General features: G+C 56.3%; 1 protein-coding gene across 2 annotated transcripts in view; it reads left to right on the top strand.

Annotated features, from left to right (window-relative positions):
- Positions 1–14,140, top strand: part of EEF2K (eukaryotic elongation factor 2 kinase) — a 57,184-nt gene extending 43,044 nt beyond the window's left edge. The window contains exons 13-18 of one of the 2 annotated variants that reach the window (XM_066383446.1): positions 466–528; positions 3,511–3,645; positions 3,814–4,002; positions 4,759–4,883; positions 11,617–11,795; positions 13,693–14,140. In XM_066383446.1, the coding sequence (XP_066239543.1) occupies positions 466–528; positions 3,511–3,645; positions 3,814–4,002; positions 4,759–4,883; positions 11,617–11,795; positions 13,693–13,802 (801 nt within the window). In that variant the 3' untranslated portion in view covers positions 13,803–14,140. The remainder of the gene's footprint in view (positions 1–465; positions 529–3,510; positions 3,646–3,813; positions 4,003–4,758; positions 4,884–11,616; positions 11,796–13,692) is intronic. The other variant, XM_066383447.1, reaches the window with a different exon arrangement.
- Positions 14,141–15,599: the final 1,459 nt, after the last annotated feature.

The raw sequence follows: 15,599 nt of genomic DNA, 5'->3' as shown, positions 1-15,599 counted from the left end.
TTTCTAAGGCACCTCCCACAGCATCCTGCCGAGGGTAGCCTCAGGCAGTGTCACAAGTCATTGAAACATTTGAGTCCCGTACCAGGGTCTGAGCATTAGGACTTGTGTTCCTGGAGGCATCTGGTCTCAGCTTCGTGAGGGCAAATGAAGACATGCTCTGGGAACCTGGGCTGTAGGGAGGAGTTGGCCCCATTTCCTAGGGTCCCGTGCCCTCTCTGCTTGGCAGGAAGGGTCCCAGGGTCCCGTGCCCTCTCTGCTTGGCAGGAAGGGTCCCAGGGTCCCGTGCCCTCTCTGCTTGGCAGGAAGGGTCCCAGCGTCCCCTGGTGGGGGGGGGTCTGGCCGGTTCCCGGAGAGGAGGGTTCCTGGGAGGGCTGGCCCCGTCTCCCCAGACAGAGGTTCTTGGCCAGACCAGTTCTTGGGAGGGAGAGCTGCTCTTTGGGTCACTCTCGTCTCTGTCCCCCTCAGGGCCCCTCGAATGGTAGCCGGAGGGACGACTCGGACGAAGACAGCCTGGGCAGCTCCGGACGGGTAATGCTCCCCGACGGACCTTGTCCTGGCCGCGTGCCTGCCTTCTCCCTGCTCTGTGTCTGTCTCCTCTCTCTCTCTCACGTCACTGCAGCCCACCCGGGCGCCCTCACGCGGCTTCTCAAGGAAGAGTTTTGCAAGGGATGCCAACCCCCTTGGCAGATACCCTTTTGAGCCCTTCTCGGGGTGGGGGGTGGGGGACCTTTGGGGAGGCCAGGGTCATCCGCCCCGGAGGGGGGATCAGAACAGCCACAGGTCACGTGTTCAAGTCCAGCCCGTAGACAGGTGCCTGGTACTCATTAACTTCCTTCTTACAACTGCCTGATGGAACGGGCTGACAGTACTCACCCCCGTCCCACGGATGGGAAAGTGGGGGTCTTAGGCCTCTCGCCCCAGGTTACCGGCTAGTACTCCCCACCAGCGTCTCAGGTGACCGTTACCCTCTCGCAGGTGTGGGAAGGACCGGCCCTCGGGGACGCTAGGCTCTTCTCTAGCTTGACTCTGAACCCCGCTTGAGCCTCACACCTTCCAATCCGCTAAGGCGAGTCTCTCTGCCACCTGCCAGGTCCTCCCTCCTCCTGGGGCCACGTCACCTCCGGCCAGCCTGCTTTCCCACGCTGTCCAGCATGCCCCCCCCGCCACGAGCCTTCCCTGGTCAGCCCAGCGGGCTTGCCCCCCCTGCCACGAGCCTTCCCTGGTCAGCTCAGCGGGCTTGCCCCCCGCCACGAGCCTTCCCTGGTCAGCTCAGCGGGCTTGCCCCCCCCGCCACGAGCCTTCCCTGGTCAGCTCAGCGGGCTTGCCCCCCTGCCACGAGCCTTCCCTGGTCAGCTCAGCGGGCTTGCCCCCCGCCACGAGCCTTCCCTGGTCAGCTCAGCGGGCTTGCCCCCCGCCACGAGCCTTCCCTGGTCAGCTCAGCGGGCTTGCCCCCCTGCCACGAGCCTTCCCTGGTCAGCTCAGCGGGCTTGCCCCCCGCCACGAGCCTTCCCTGGTCAGCTCAGCGGGCTTGCCCCCCGCCACGAGCCTTCCCTGGTCAGCTCAGCGGGCTTGCCCCCCGCCACGAGCCTTCCCTGGTCAGCTCAGCGGGCTTGCCCCCCTGCCACGAGCCTTCCCTGGTCAGCTCAGCGGGCTTGCCCCCCGCCACGAGCCTTCCCTGGTCAGCTCAGCGGGCTTGCCCCCCGCCACAGCCCAGCGGGCTTGCCCCCCGCCACGAGCCTTCCCTGGTCAGCTCAGCGGGCTTGCCCCCCCCGCCACGAGCCTTCCCTGGTCAGCTCAGCGGGCTTGCTCCCCCGCCACGAGCCTTCCCTGGTCAGCTCAGCGGGCTTGCTCCCCCGCCACGAGCCTTCCCTGGTCAGCTCAGCGGGCTTGCCCCCCCTGCCACGAGCCTTCCCTGGTCAGCTCAGCGGGCTTGCCCCCCGCCACGAGCCTTCCCTGGTCAGCTCAGCGGGCTTGCCCCCCGCCACGAGCCTTCCCTGGTCAGCTCAGCGGGCTTGCCCCCCGCCACGAGCCTTCCCTGGTCAGCTCAGCGGGCTTGCCCCCCCTGCCACGAGCCTTCCCTGGTCAGCTCAGCGGGCTTGCCCCCTGCTCACTCTAGAACACAGAGGACTCCCCACATACTTCTTGGTGGGGCTGGGGGCTCCTCATGGTACGGAGTAGGGTCATTCAACCGCCGCACCGTCAGCCTTCTGAGCTGGGCCACCCTTTGCGGTGCAGGCCGCCCTGAGCGGTGAAGGATGCTGGGTGTGCATGCAGCTGTCTGGCTCTGTCCTGTGAGAATGAGTTTTTTTATTTTAAGAGAGAGAGGAGGAGGAGGCAGGAAGGGAGAGAGATGAGAAGCATCAACTTGTAGTTGCTTCACTTTAATTGTTCATTGATTGGTTCTCATACCTTGCCTTAATGGGGGGGGGGTGCTCCAAACTAGCCAGTGACCCCTTGCTCAAGCCAATGACCTTGGGCTTCAAGCCATCATCTTTTGAGCTCAAGCCAGCAACCATGGGGTCACGTCTATGATCCCACGCTCAAGCTGGCGACCCTGTGCTCAAGCTGGCGAGCCTGCACTCAAGCCAGGGACCTTGGAGTTTGGAGCCTGGGACCTCAGTGTCCCAAGTTGACGCTCTATCCACTGTGCCACCACCGGTCAGGCCTGTGAGAACCTTTCGACAGGAGTGTCCTTAGCTGGGGGACATTCCCGGCAGCGCCCAGTGGCTGTCCAGAGGAAAGCAGATGGATTTTCTGCGAGGTCTGAAGTCCAGCTCTCTGCTGCCTGTGTGGAGAGCTGGCAACTCAGGGTTGAACCTCCCCAGCTTCCCCCAGATTTTTTTTTTTGTATTTCTCTGAAGTTGGAAACGGGGAGAGACAGACAGACTCCTGCATGCGCCTGACTGGGATCCACCCGGCACGCCCACCAGGGGGCGATGCTCTGCCCCTCCGGGGCGTTGCTTTGCCGTGACCAGAGCCATTCTAGCGCCTGAGGCAGAGGCCAAGGAGCCATCCCCGCGCCCGGGCCATCTTTGCTCCAATGGAGCCTCGGCTGCGGGAGGGGAAGAGAGAGACAGAGAGGAAGGAGGGGGGGTGGGGTGGAGAAGCAGATGGGCGCTTCTCCTGTGTGCCCTGGCCGGGAATCGAACCCAGGACTTCCGCACGCCAGGCCAATGCTCTACCACTGAGCCAACCGGCCAGGGCTGCTTCCCCCAGATTTGTAAGTGGGGGGGGGACACATCTCTGAACTGCTGTGGTCCATCCTGCTGGCCTTTGTGTCCCGTGGCTGGCCTGGTCCCCTCAGCGCCCCGAGCGGACAGATTTGAGCAGCAGGAAGCGGAGCTGTGTCTGTCCAAGAACGCACGACCCCGTGAGGGGTTCACTTTCCACCTTCCCAGCCGGGCGTGTGTCGTAGGGGCTGCGGCGGCTGGTGACCCCGTGTCCATCCCCCACCCCGGCCTCTGGCCTCCCCGGCCTGGACAGCTGTCCCGCCCGGTGTCTCCCCCTCAGGTCTGTGTGGAGAAGTGGCATCTCCGGAACGCCTCCCGCCTGCACTTGCCGAGGGCTTCGGCCGTGGCCCTGGAGAGGCAATGGCTTAATGCTCTGGACCCTGAACAGAAAATCGGGAAGTCCGTTCTGGGGAAGGTACCGGTGTCGCCTGCTTCGGAGCCCTCTCCGCACTAACCCGGCTCTCGCCTCCGCTCTGAGCTTCCTCCTGCAGGCCGGCTGGGGGCCCCCAGGGTGCGGCTGCTTGGCGGCCCGGCTTCGGCCTCCCAGACCATCCGGCCGACACCCGCCCGGTCTGTGCGGCAGGTCCACCTGGCGATGGTGCGCTACCACGAGGGCGGGCGCTTCTGCGAGAAGGACGAGGAGTGGGACCGCGAGTCGGCCGTCTTCCACCTGGAACACGCGGCCGGCCTGGGGGAGCTGGAGGCCATAGTGGGCCTGGGGCTCATGTACTCGCAACTGCCCCACCACATCCTGGCTGACGTCTCCCTGAAGGTGAGAGGGGCTGGGACCCAGCCCGGTGGCCTTTGTCACAGCCCCCTCACACACACACACACGCCGCCCCCACTCCGGATCCTGGGGGTCTCTGCGTGCCACAGACAGCTCCGCTCACCGGGGAGGGGCCAGGCACCTCGATGGTGGTTGAAGCTGGTAGACCTGGTCTCCGCCCGTGGGGAAGGGGTGGAGGGTGACAGGCCCGTTAGTGTGTGATGACGTTTATATGAAAGGTCCAGAACAGGACATTTTTCTAGCAACAGATGGTCGATGAGTCGTTGCCCAGGGCTGGGTAGGATGGAGCCATGTGGAGGTGACAGTTCAGGGGTATGGTGTTTTGGTTGTCTGAAATTGTTATGGTGACAGCGGCATCTTGTGTGATTAGACTAAAAACCATTGAATGGGACCCTTCCGTGGATGTATCACATGGTGCGTGAATTCTGTCTCAATAAAGCTGCTAAAAAATTTTTAAAAAGAGCTGAGGCAGCCGTGTTGGAGGCAAGTTAGTACGTCTCTTTGGGAGAATCGGAGAACCAGTTTCTCCTTCCGCCTCCTGATGGGAACCCCAGGAGCTCCGTGCAGCAGAGGGGCTGTAGCCCTGTTCTGTCTCAGGACGGGCACTTCCCGGGCAGCCCCAGCCCGGGGCGCTCAGAACAATTCCAGATGTGGGGACAAGACTGACCAGTGGGATGCTGGCAGCCCCTCAGTGCAAACCTCCTTCCCTCTCCTGTCCCCCTCTCTGATGGCTGCTGACAGGGGACGGACGAAAACAAGACCAAAGGGTTTGATTACTTACTGAAAGCCGCGGAAGCCGGCGACCGGCAGTCCATGATCCTGGTGGCACGAGCTTTTGACACTGGCCAGAACCTCAGCCCAGACAGGTAACTAACTGTGGCCGCTGCTCAGGTGGATGGAGCCGGTGGGACCCGGCGGTGGGGGGCTGCAGGTGGGAGCTTCCCTTCCGTTAATCAGTACGGACCCAGGTTCCAGGCATGGCTCCCCACGGAGTTCCAGACCGATGAGATCATCCTGAGCAAGTTATTCGACCTCCCCGGCCTCAGTTTCTTGATTGTGTAAAAATAGGAATAATTATAGAACCTGCATCCTAGGGTTGTTGAGTGAGGGTTGACGAGGATGCTGCCTATAACTCTCACTGTGCCGGGCACATAAAACACAAGATGCAGGGTGACCGGCCTGACCGCTGGTGGCGCAGTGGACAGGGTGTTTGCCTGGGACACGGAGGTCGCAGGTTTCCAAACCCTGAGGTCACTGGCTTGAGCACGGGATCATCAATGTGATTCCAAGGTTGCTGGCTTGAGCAAGGAGTCACTGGCTTGCCTGGAGCCCCCTTGTCAAGGCACATACGAGAAACAATCAGTGAACAGTAAAGTGATGCAACTATAAGTTGATGCTTCTCATCTCTCTCCCTTGTCTTTCAAAAGGGAGGGAGGGAGGGAGAGAGGGAGGGAGGGAGGGAGGGAGGGAGGAAGGAAGGAGGAAGAGAGGGAGGGAGGGAAGGAAGGAAGGAAGGAAGGAAGGAAGGAAGGAAGGAAGGAAGGAAGGAAGGAAGAAAAGAGAGGGAGGGGGGAGGGGGGGAGGGAGGGAGGGAGGGAGGAAGGAAAGGAAGGAAGGAAGGAAGAAAAGAGGGAGGAGGGGAGGGAGGAGGGGAGGGAGGGAGGGAGGGAGGGAGGGAAGGAGGGAGGAAGGAAGGAAGGAAGGAGGGAGGGAGGAAGGAAGGAAGGAGGAAGAGAGGGAGGGAGGGAGGGGAGGGAGGGAGGGAGGAGGGGAGGAAGGAAGGAAGGAAGGAAGACAGGAAGACAATGTGGCCACCTTAGCCTCTAGTGATTGTCTCTAGATGTTAGGGTTATAGGGGGTGAGCATTTATTCTTCCTACTTTTACTTTTGTTGTTTTTCACTCCTGAGAGGGAGGGTCGGGAAGGAAGCAAGCTCCGGGGTGAGTTCAGGCCGAGTGTGACTTTTCCCGAGTGGCTTCGAGGCTTCTGAGGGCAGGACTCTGCGGGTGCTGACTCAGCTCCCTCTGTCACCGCTCAGGCTGAGTTTCCAGACTGGTTTCCGCAGTGGGAAGGAGGGGAGGACGGCCCGGCTGCATCTCATCTCCTCGGCTCGGCCGGTGGGAGTCTCAGACGCACAAGCTGAGCCGGATGGTAGTTGGGGGAATTGAACTTGTGATGGGACCCATTGCCAGCCCTCTGTGGCTCCCCTTGGCTCTCAGCTACCCCTGCTGACCTCAGGAGCTCCCCTTGGCTCTCAGCTACCCCTGCTGACCTCAGGAGCTCCCCTTGGCTCTCAGCTACCCCTGCTGACCTCAGGAGCTCCCCTTGGCTCTCAGCTACCCCTGCTGACCTCAGGAGCTCCCCTTGGCTCTCAACTACCCCTGCTGACCTCAGGAGCCTGTGTCATTCTGGAAGGGAACAGAGGGAGCAAACTCATTGCAACCTGCAGGGTTGGAGCAGCCTCCTCCTTTTTTTTTTTTTATATTTGTCTGAAGTGAGAAGTGGGGAGGCAGAGTGACAGACCCCACATGCACCCGACCGGGATCCACCCGGCATGCCCACCAGGGGGTGATGCTCTGCCCATCTGGGGCGTTGCTCTGTTGCAACCAGAGCCATTCTAGCACCTGAGGCAGAGCCCACAGAGCCATCCCCAGCGCCCGGGCCAACTTTGCTCCAATGGAACCTTGGCTGCGGGAGGGGGAGAGAGACAGAGAGGAAGGAGAGGGGGAGGGGTGGAGAAGCAGATGGGTGCTTCTCCTGTGTGCCCTGGCCGGGAATTGAACCCGGGACTTCCACATGCCGGGCTGATGCTCTACCACTGAGTCAACCGGCCAGGGCCACCTTCTTCTTCTTCTGTACAAGGTTTTATCTCCCTCTCACTGGGTTTAGAAGGAAAGTCAAGGTCGTGGCTCTTATCATACTAAGCTCTCAGTGTCTAAAACAGTGGTAGTCAACCCGGTCCCTCCCGCCCACTAGGGGGCGTTCCAGCTTTCATGGTGGGCGGTAGCGGAGCAACCAAAGTAAAAATAAAAAGATAGATTTAACTAGAGTAAGTTGTTTTATAAAGATTTATTCTGCCAAATTTAGCAAAAATCCGACATAAAGTACTTGGTAAGTAATTATTATTATATGCTTTAACTTGCTGTAACTCTGCCTTATAAATTTTATAAAGTAAAGTTACTTCCCTACTTTATAAATCACCATGACTGTGGAACCGGTGGGCAGTTAGAAAATGTTACTACTCACAGAGATACAAAAGTGGGCGCTAGGTATAAAAATGTTGACTACCCCTGGTCTAAAACCTCTAGATAACATGACCTGCTGCCTGTATTACATCCTGTGCAAAAATGTATCAGACACCCACAGTATCAGTCCCTTATATTTGAACCAGTCTTTGACACGGGTGATTTTATTTCACTGAGAACAGGAATCAGGCCTTTGCATGTCTGCAGCCCCAGGGCTTGAGGCAGGGCCCGGCTCAGTCATTCTGTGAATGCCACATCTCCGTGGCAGACAGAGCAGGGATGTTTGGCCCCATTTTCTGGATGAGTAACCCGTAGTTCTGAGAAGTGAAGGGACTTGACCGTGGGGTGAGCACCTACCAATCTTCACTGTGCATCTTCATGCCCTTTGTCCACGTTTCCTTTGACATGATCGTTTTTTGTTTGTTTGTTTGTTTTCGATTTGTGAGAATTCTTCATACATTAATGCTGTTAACTGTTTGGCATAGGGGTTGGCTTAAAATTTTCTTTTTCAGCCCTGGCTGGTTGGTTCAGTGGTAGAGCATCAGTCCCGGGTTCGATCCCCAGTCAGGGCACACACGAGAAGCAACCCTCTGCTTCTCTACCCTTCCCCCATCCCCTCCTCTCTCTATCTCTCTCTCTTCTCCTCCCACAGCCATGGCTTGGTTGGAGCGAGTTGGCCCTGGGTGCTATGGATGGCTCCATGGCCTCACCTCAGGTGCTAAAATAGCTTGGTTGCCAAGCAACGGAGCAATGGCCCCAGTTGGGTAGAGCATTGCCCAAGTAGGGGGCTTACCGGGTGGATCCTGGTTGGGGCACATGCAAAAGTCTGTTTCTCTGCCTCCCTGTTGGGCAGATAAAATGTATTATGCTCACTTTGTTAAAGATGGTGCTGCCCACAGGAGGCCGTCTCCCAGGTGATATTAATGTGTGTTGAGAATCCTTGTAGCTTGGGGCTTGGTTTTGGGATTAAGCCTTTTCCACCCTTTTTGATGTGGGGTTGTACAATCCAATCATGCCTCAGAGAAGTGACTCTACTAGAGACTTCCCTATTTTGTATATTGGATTAGAGGTTGTGAAGCTACAATATAAAATGGGGACAGAACGAGAGCTTGCTCTCTTGGTTCCTGGGATGATTAGCATGAGAGAGCAGAGGGAGCAGAGCAGAGAGCAGAAAGAGGCCATGTGGCCAGGAGAAGCAGCCAAGATGGCAGAGTATTGAGTGAGAGGCCAGTTTGTGCAGTTTGACGCTGGAGAAGGAAGGAGATGGGGAACTGAGGAGAATAAGGCTGGTGAGCTAGAAACCTTTGATTCTAGGAAACTCGGATAAGTCAGTGGCTTTGTGAGCACTGAATGTGAGTGGATTTTGGAGCCCAGTGTGTGTTTTTACTTGCCCACCAGGTGCAAGCTAGAATTAAAGACTATGGCCCACCAGTTTGTGGCTCCGTTGTTTCTTTACTGACTGTCCGAATCCAGTGCGAACCTGCAAGGGCCGGGCTGCTCTGATGGTGGCCCTGGTCCTGCCTGCTGGCTCTACACTCCCCACTTGAGAAGAAAAAAGTTTCTTTTTCAATAGCTTAGTTGTGAGCATGGCCCCAGATGGGGGTTGCCGGGTGGATCCCGTGGGAGTCTATATATCTCCCCTCCTCTCACGTGGAAAAGAAAAACAAACTTTTCCAGAGATAATTAGCATAAATGAGAGGGGCCAGGGGATGGCATGTGTGCCACTCAGTGACCATTGTTTACTGGATTGGGGGGGATATGTTGATGTTTGATATTTATGTAGTTAAATCTGTCCAAGTTTTTCGTCTAATAGCTTCTACTATAGTCATTTTCTTATTCTTCTTCCTTGTTCCAAGCAGTTCCAGCCTCTCCCAATCTGGGAGCACTCATTCCTTAAGGGCCATTCTGGGTAAGGCAGGACTCATATTGGCCCCCAAATGTAGTTTTAGTGGTCTCCACCTTCTCAGATGTAACCCCCCCATAGGGGAAGGAGAAGTCGTTGGAAGTTCTAAAGTGAGGCGGGCGCCCTGCCCACTGAATGTGGTTGGGTAGGTGTGGGTGTGGTTCAGGCCCTTCCTTCGCCTCTTCCCTGTTTTGTCCTTTCGGGGAAGTTCTAGGACCAGGGAGGGTCAGAGGTGAAGGTGTGAAACCAGTTTAGTGGCCTCCAGGCAAATGTTGAAAGCTGTGTTAGGTGTGTCACCGGTAATTCTCAGAAATTTCCCCTTTCTCTACCATGAAGTGGAGGGAAGGTCCACGTGGGGACCCTCGGTTGGTTCCTGCCTTCCCGGGTTTTAATGCTGGTCAGGGAAAGTGTAACCAACAATGAATAAGTCAACAGGAGAATTACAGGCCCAGCTCAGTGGCAGAGTGTCGGTCCAGTGTGGAAGTCCCCAGTTTGATTCCCAGTCAGGGCACACAGGAGAAGCGCCCATCTGCTTCTCCACCCCTCCCCTTCTCGCTTCTCTTTCTCTCTCTCTCTTCCCCTCCTGCAGCCATGGCTCTGTTGATTGGAGCATCCCCTGAGTGCTGAGGATGGTTCCATGGCCTCTGCCTCAGGCGCTAAGAAGAGCTCAGTTGCTGAGCAACAGAGCAACACCCCTGATGGGCAGAGCATCGCCCCCTAGTGGGCTTTGTCAGGTGGTTCCTGGTCGAGGTGCATGCAGGAGTCTGTCTCTGCCTCCCCACCTTAAATTAAATTAAATTAATTTAATTTAATTACTGAATTAAAAAAAAAAGAATTACAGATCAAAGCAATTGTGCTTGGGAACAGCCCTGTGCAGAGGGGTCACATGAGCTGAGGTTGCAGGGATGAGGAGCAGGTGTGGAAAGGGGGAGAGGACATTATCCCAAAGCAGACAGAGCAGCTTGGCGAAGGCCAAGGTGCAGACAGTAGTGGGCTCGTCTGGGAACAGAAGGCCTGGCGTGGGCAGAGGTTGTCAGGAGCCAAGCCTAGGGGCCGAACCAGGTCAGGTAGAGCCTTGGCTGGGAGGACAGCAAGGTGTCAGAGCCGGTTTTTTTTTTTTCCCTATATTTTTCTGAAATGAGAAGTAGGGAGCCAGAGAGACAGACTCCCACATGTGCCCGACCAGGATCCACCCGGCATGCCCACCAGGGGGCAATGCTCTGCCCATCTGGGGCGTTGCTCTGTTGCAACCAGAGCCATTCTAGCACCTGAGGCAGAGGCCATAGAGCCATCCTCAGCACCTGGGCCAACTTTGCTCCAGTAGAGCCTTGGCTGTGGGAGGAGAAGAGAGAGACAGAGAGGAAGGAGAGGGGAAGGATGGAGAAGCAGATGGGCGCTTCTCCTATGTGCCCTGACCAGGAATCGAACCTGGGACTTCCACACGCTGGGCCGACGCTCTACTGCTGAGCCAACTGGCCAGGGCCAGAGCTGGGTTTTTTTTTCCTGGAATGTTTCATAAAACCCCCAGACCTTCTTATCTCATCTCTCTTCCCTCTTCCCTGACGTGCTGTGAATACTCCCGTGCCCCGCGGTGCCGTCAGTACACCACAGAGAAAGAGCCAGCCGCCCCGCCTGCTCTGTGCAGTGTGTTGAGATTCGGTGGGAACCTGTGTGTGCCCTTGGTGGGTCGGCTGTTCCCAGGCCGCAGCAGGAGGGAGTACCCAGGCTAGGGGGGCGGAGCCAGAGGGGGAGCCCGCTCCTCCCAGGGGGCCCTGCATCCTGCCAGAGGGGGAGCTGGAGCTGGCTGCCCAGGCTTAAGATGAGGTTCCCCCCCCCCATGACTGTTCCCTCAGATGGTTCCAGAGACCTTGGCCAAGGGGCCCCACTCAACTCTCTTTCCTTGGGTCCTAAGGCAGGTTGACTGGGCTCAGTCATGGCCGCTGCTGATGCTGGCCCAGGGGGTGATTGATATCTTACTCAAACTGGGGAACCCCTCCTGTTCCTCACAAGGCTCCACCTCCGCGGTTGGAAAATTGTTGCAATAGACCCGTTTTGTGGGGGAGAGCTAGAGACCGCTATCGCAGCGAACGTGTGAATCTCGGGTGTGAACGATGCCCCTCAGAGCTGCTGGCATCAGGCGCCGTGGGTGATGGCTTCATGGTTGGTGGGTCCCTTGGGATCCCTCCTGATGGGCCTTCTCCCTCCTGTCTGGTTGTCAGGGTAGCCCCCCCCTGTTTCTCTCTCTCTCTCTCTCTCTCTCTCTCCCCGCGAAGGTCTGGTTGTCACGGTAACCCCCCTGTTTCTCTCTCTCTCTCTCTCTCTCTCTCTCTCTCTCTCCCTCTCTCTCCCGCGAAGGTCTGGTTGTCACGGTAACCCCCCTGTTTCTCTCTCTCTCTTCTCTCTCTCTCTCTCTTCTCTCTCTCTCTCTCTCTCACTCTCTCTCCCCGCGAAGGTCCCGGGACTGGCCGGAGGCTCTGCACTGGTACCACACGGCCCTGGAGACCACAGACTGTGACGAGGGCGGGGAGTACGACGGGATGCAGGACGAGCCCCGCTACGCGCTGCTGGCCAGGGAGGCCGAGATGCTGCTGGCGGGCGGCTGCGGGCTGGACAAGGATGCGCAGCGAGCAGGTAGGGCCTGCCCGGCCGGCCCCTGCGGCGGGAGAGGGCTGGACAGGGAGGGAGGTCCTTCCAGTGCCCCTGGGAATTACAGCAGGACGCAAGGCGGGGTCTCCTGTCAGTCCTGGCGGGAGGAGGAGTCGCAGGGGCCCTTTCTTATTGCCAGGCGGATACCCATGTTGTCCTGTAGTTGTTCATTGATTGCTTTCTCATGTGTGCCTTGACCAGGGGGCTGCAGCAGATCCAGTGACCCCTTGCTAAAGCCAGCGACCTTGGGCTCAAGCCAGAGATCTCTGTGCTCAAGCCAGCGACCTCAGAGTTTTGAACCTGGGTCCTCTGCATCCCAGTCCAACGCTGTATCCACTGTGCCACCACTTGGTCAAGCTGGGTTTTTGTTGTTGTTGTTGTTTTAAACAATTAAAGCCTGACCTGTGGTGGTGCAGTGGATAAAGCGTCGACCTGGAACACTGAGGTCGCCAGTTCGAAACCCCGAGATTGCCTGGTCAGGGCACCTATGGGAGTTGATGCTTCCTGCTCCTCCCCCTTCCTTTCTCTCTCTCTCTCTTTCTCTCTCTCTCTCCTCTCTAAAATGAATAAATGAAATCTTTTTTAAAAAATAACAAAAAATATTGAGTTGACATTGTCATAACCTAAAATGTACTATTTTTAAAATGTACACGTTGAGTGGTATTTATTTAGTATCTTCATGATGTTGTGCGTCCATCACTACTGTCTTAATTCCAGAATATTTCCACCATGTCAAACAAGAAAACCAGTCCCTGTTAGCATGAATTTTTCTACCCCCCTCCCCCGGCGCCCCATTCCTGGAAACCCTTAACCTACTTTTTGTCTTTGTGGATTAGCCTGCTCTGGACATTTCCTACAGGTGGATCGTACACCTGGCCTTTTGTGTCTCCTCTTTCACGGAGCATAATACTTTCAAGGTTCATCCATGTTGTGAAAATTTCTTTTTTTTTTTAATTGCCAAACAATATTTCATTGTATAGATACACCGCATTCTGTTTATCCATTCAGTTGAGGCATGCATTAGATCAGGGGTCCCCAAACTTTTTACACAGGGGGCCAGTTCACTGTCCCTCAGACCGTTGGAGGGCCGGACTATAAAAAATATGAACAAATCCCTATGCACACTGCACATATCTTATTTTAAAGTAAAAAAACAAAACGGGAACAAATATAACATTTAAAATAAAGAACAAGTAAATTTAAATCAACAAACTGACCAGTATTTCAGTGGGAACTACGCTCCTCTCACTGACCACCAATGAAAGAGGTGCCCCTTCTGGAAGTGCGGTGGGGGCCGGATAAATGGCCTCAGGGGGCCGCATGTGGCCCGCGGGCCGTAGTTTGGGGACCCCTGCATTAGATGTTTTCTTTTCTGTTACTTTTAATAAACGTACTGAACTCCTCATTTCACAGGTAGGGGATGAGGCTAAGTTTAAAAGTTTTTTCTCTAAGGCTGTATTTTAAAAAAAAAAAAAAAAGGAAATAATACAGTTCTAGAATGCCATAGTTGACATGTCTAAATCCCCAAAGCTCTGCACATCAAGTGTTTTTGTTCGTCTGGTGCAAATTTATTTGGTGGCCGAACCTGTGCAGAACTGATCCGTTGACTGTTGATCATCTTTCTTTCTTCCACGTTCAGACAGGCCCCCAAATAGCCCGATTCTCATTGGCTCACATGGATTCACCCCACCCACCCCCAGCCAATCCCAGTGCTCATTGAGAGGGGTCCCCTCTGATTGGCCAGAGCTCCACCCAGAGCCTGCGGAGAAACGGGGCAGGACTGGTCGTTTGGATGCTATGCCCCCCGGGAGGTTGGGGGACCCTGGGCTGGCAGAGGCACCGGGTGGTTCAGCTGTGTGTGGCCCGCTCTGCTGTCTTGCAGGTGACTTGTACACCCAGGCAGCCGAGGTGGCGATGGAAGCCATGAAGGGCCGGCTGGCCAACCAGTACTACCAGAAGGCGGAGGCGGCCTGGGCCCAGATGGAGGAGTGACCTGCTGGGAGGCTCTCTCTGCCGGCCCGTCCTGAGCAGAAGGGCAGCGGAGCAAGAAGGACCTCCTGACTTGATTGGGGGTTGTTTTGGGGGGAAAGGGGTTTGATTTTTAGTGTGTTGTAAATCAACTTTTGTATATCTTTTTTTGTTGTTGTTTTTGAGAGAGATAGAGACAGACAGGAAGGGAGAGAGATGAGAAGCATCAACTCGTAGTTGCAGCACCTTCGGTGTTCATTGATTGCTTCTTATACACGCATTGACGGGGCTGGGGGTGGGTCTCCAGCCGAGCCTGTGACCCCTTGCTCAAGCCAGCCACCTTTGGGCTCAAGCCAGCGACCCCGTGCTCAAGCCTGTGACTTCGAGGGATTAGAACCGGATTCCTCAGCATCCCAGGTTGATCAAGCTTGTATGTCTGGTTTTTGGGGGGTTTTTTTTAGATGAGAGGAGAGAAGACAGGCAGACTCCTTAATTGGGATCCACCCGGCAACCCCATCTGGGCCAATGTTCAGATCAGCTGAGCTATTTTTAGCATCTGAGGCTATTGCGCTCCTATGGAGCTATTCTCAGAACCTGGAGCCACAACTCGAACCAGTCGAGCCACTGGCTGCGGGAGGGGAAGAGAGAGAGAGAGAGAGAGAAAGGAGGGAAGGGTGGAGAAGCAGATAGGCACTTCTCCTGTGTGCCCTGACTGGGAATCGAACCTGGGACGTCGACACGCCAGGGGCCGATGCTCTATCCACTGAGCCAACCGGCCAGGGCTGTATGTTATTGTTTGCCTCTTGAAAAATGTCTTTGCTATCAACAGAGATACTGTAGCTGTCCCCTCGGGCAGTATTTTGGGGGCGTGGGGATTGGAAAAGCAGCCCTAGTGAACCAGCATATTCTTTTTTATGGTTTTGCTTTGTTTTTGTTGTGAGATGGAAGAAAGTGCTTTTCAGTCTTGGGAAATATTAGGGCTTTGCTCACCGGCGCTGTCAGGCTGGCTGCGGTCTCAGGCGCCCACAGGGCCTGTGAAGTTCCCTGAGTGAGTGGGGAATGCACCGCTGCTGTGCAGGAACTCCATGCAGTTATGTGTTGTCACGGCTTTGTGCAAACAGAGCCTCCCTTCTCGGCATTTGGGAGCGTGCACGGTCTCTGTCCCATGCATGTGAGACGGTACCACGCCCTGCTGCTCCACCTTCTGCCGTGGGGGTGGGCCCGGACACTGACTGTCTTTTCATCTGTCAGTTTTAATTTCCTTCCCTAAACACAGCTGATTTCCTGTACTACAGCCAGATTCCGTTTTTTTAAGTGGGCTTTGGAGACAGGCGTGGTGTCTGCATGCACACGCTGACTGCCTCTGGTAGCTCGCCAGCTGCTGTGGAGGTTGGGCGTGCCTCCAGACTCTCACGTGGAAGGACAGTGGCTTGGCCTGGGGAAGCCCTTCCTGCAAGCGGACGTGGCCTCTGCCTCTAGGGGCAGCATCCCACAGCGTGACTCAAGGACCCCTTGGACAGGATTCCGTCCTGTTTCCTCAGCATCTGATGTCCAGCCCTTCTCCTGGACAGGTTCTGCTTGAAGTCTCATTCAAAGCAGGACGCTTGCAGCGGCGGCCCCTTGAGGTTTATCTAACCACGTCGGAGAAGGAGGGGGCAAGAACGAACTAGAGAGCGTCGGCCTAGCGTGCAGAGGACCCGGGTTCGATTCCCGGCCAGGGCACATAGGAGAAGCGCCCATTTGCTTCTCCACCACCCCCCCTTCCTCTCTGTCTCTCTCTTCCCCTCCCGCAGCCAAGGCTCCATTGGAGCAAAGATGGCC

Source organism: Saccopteryx leptura, chromosome 4 (assembly GCF_036850995.1).
Source record: "Saccopteryx leptura isolate mSacLep1 chromosome 4, mSacLep1_pri_phased_curated, whole genome shotgun sequence".
In the NCBI taxonomy this organism is placed as follows: domain Eukaryota; kingdom Metazoa; phylum Chordata; class Mammalia; order Chiroptera; family Emballonuridae; genus Saccopteryx; species Saccopteryx leptura.
Note: the sequence above shows the minus strand (reverse complement) of the source record. Positions and strands in the feature narration are given on the sequence as shown.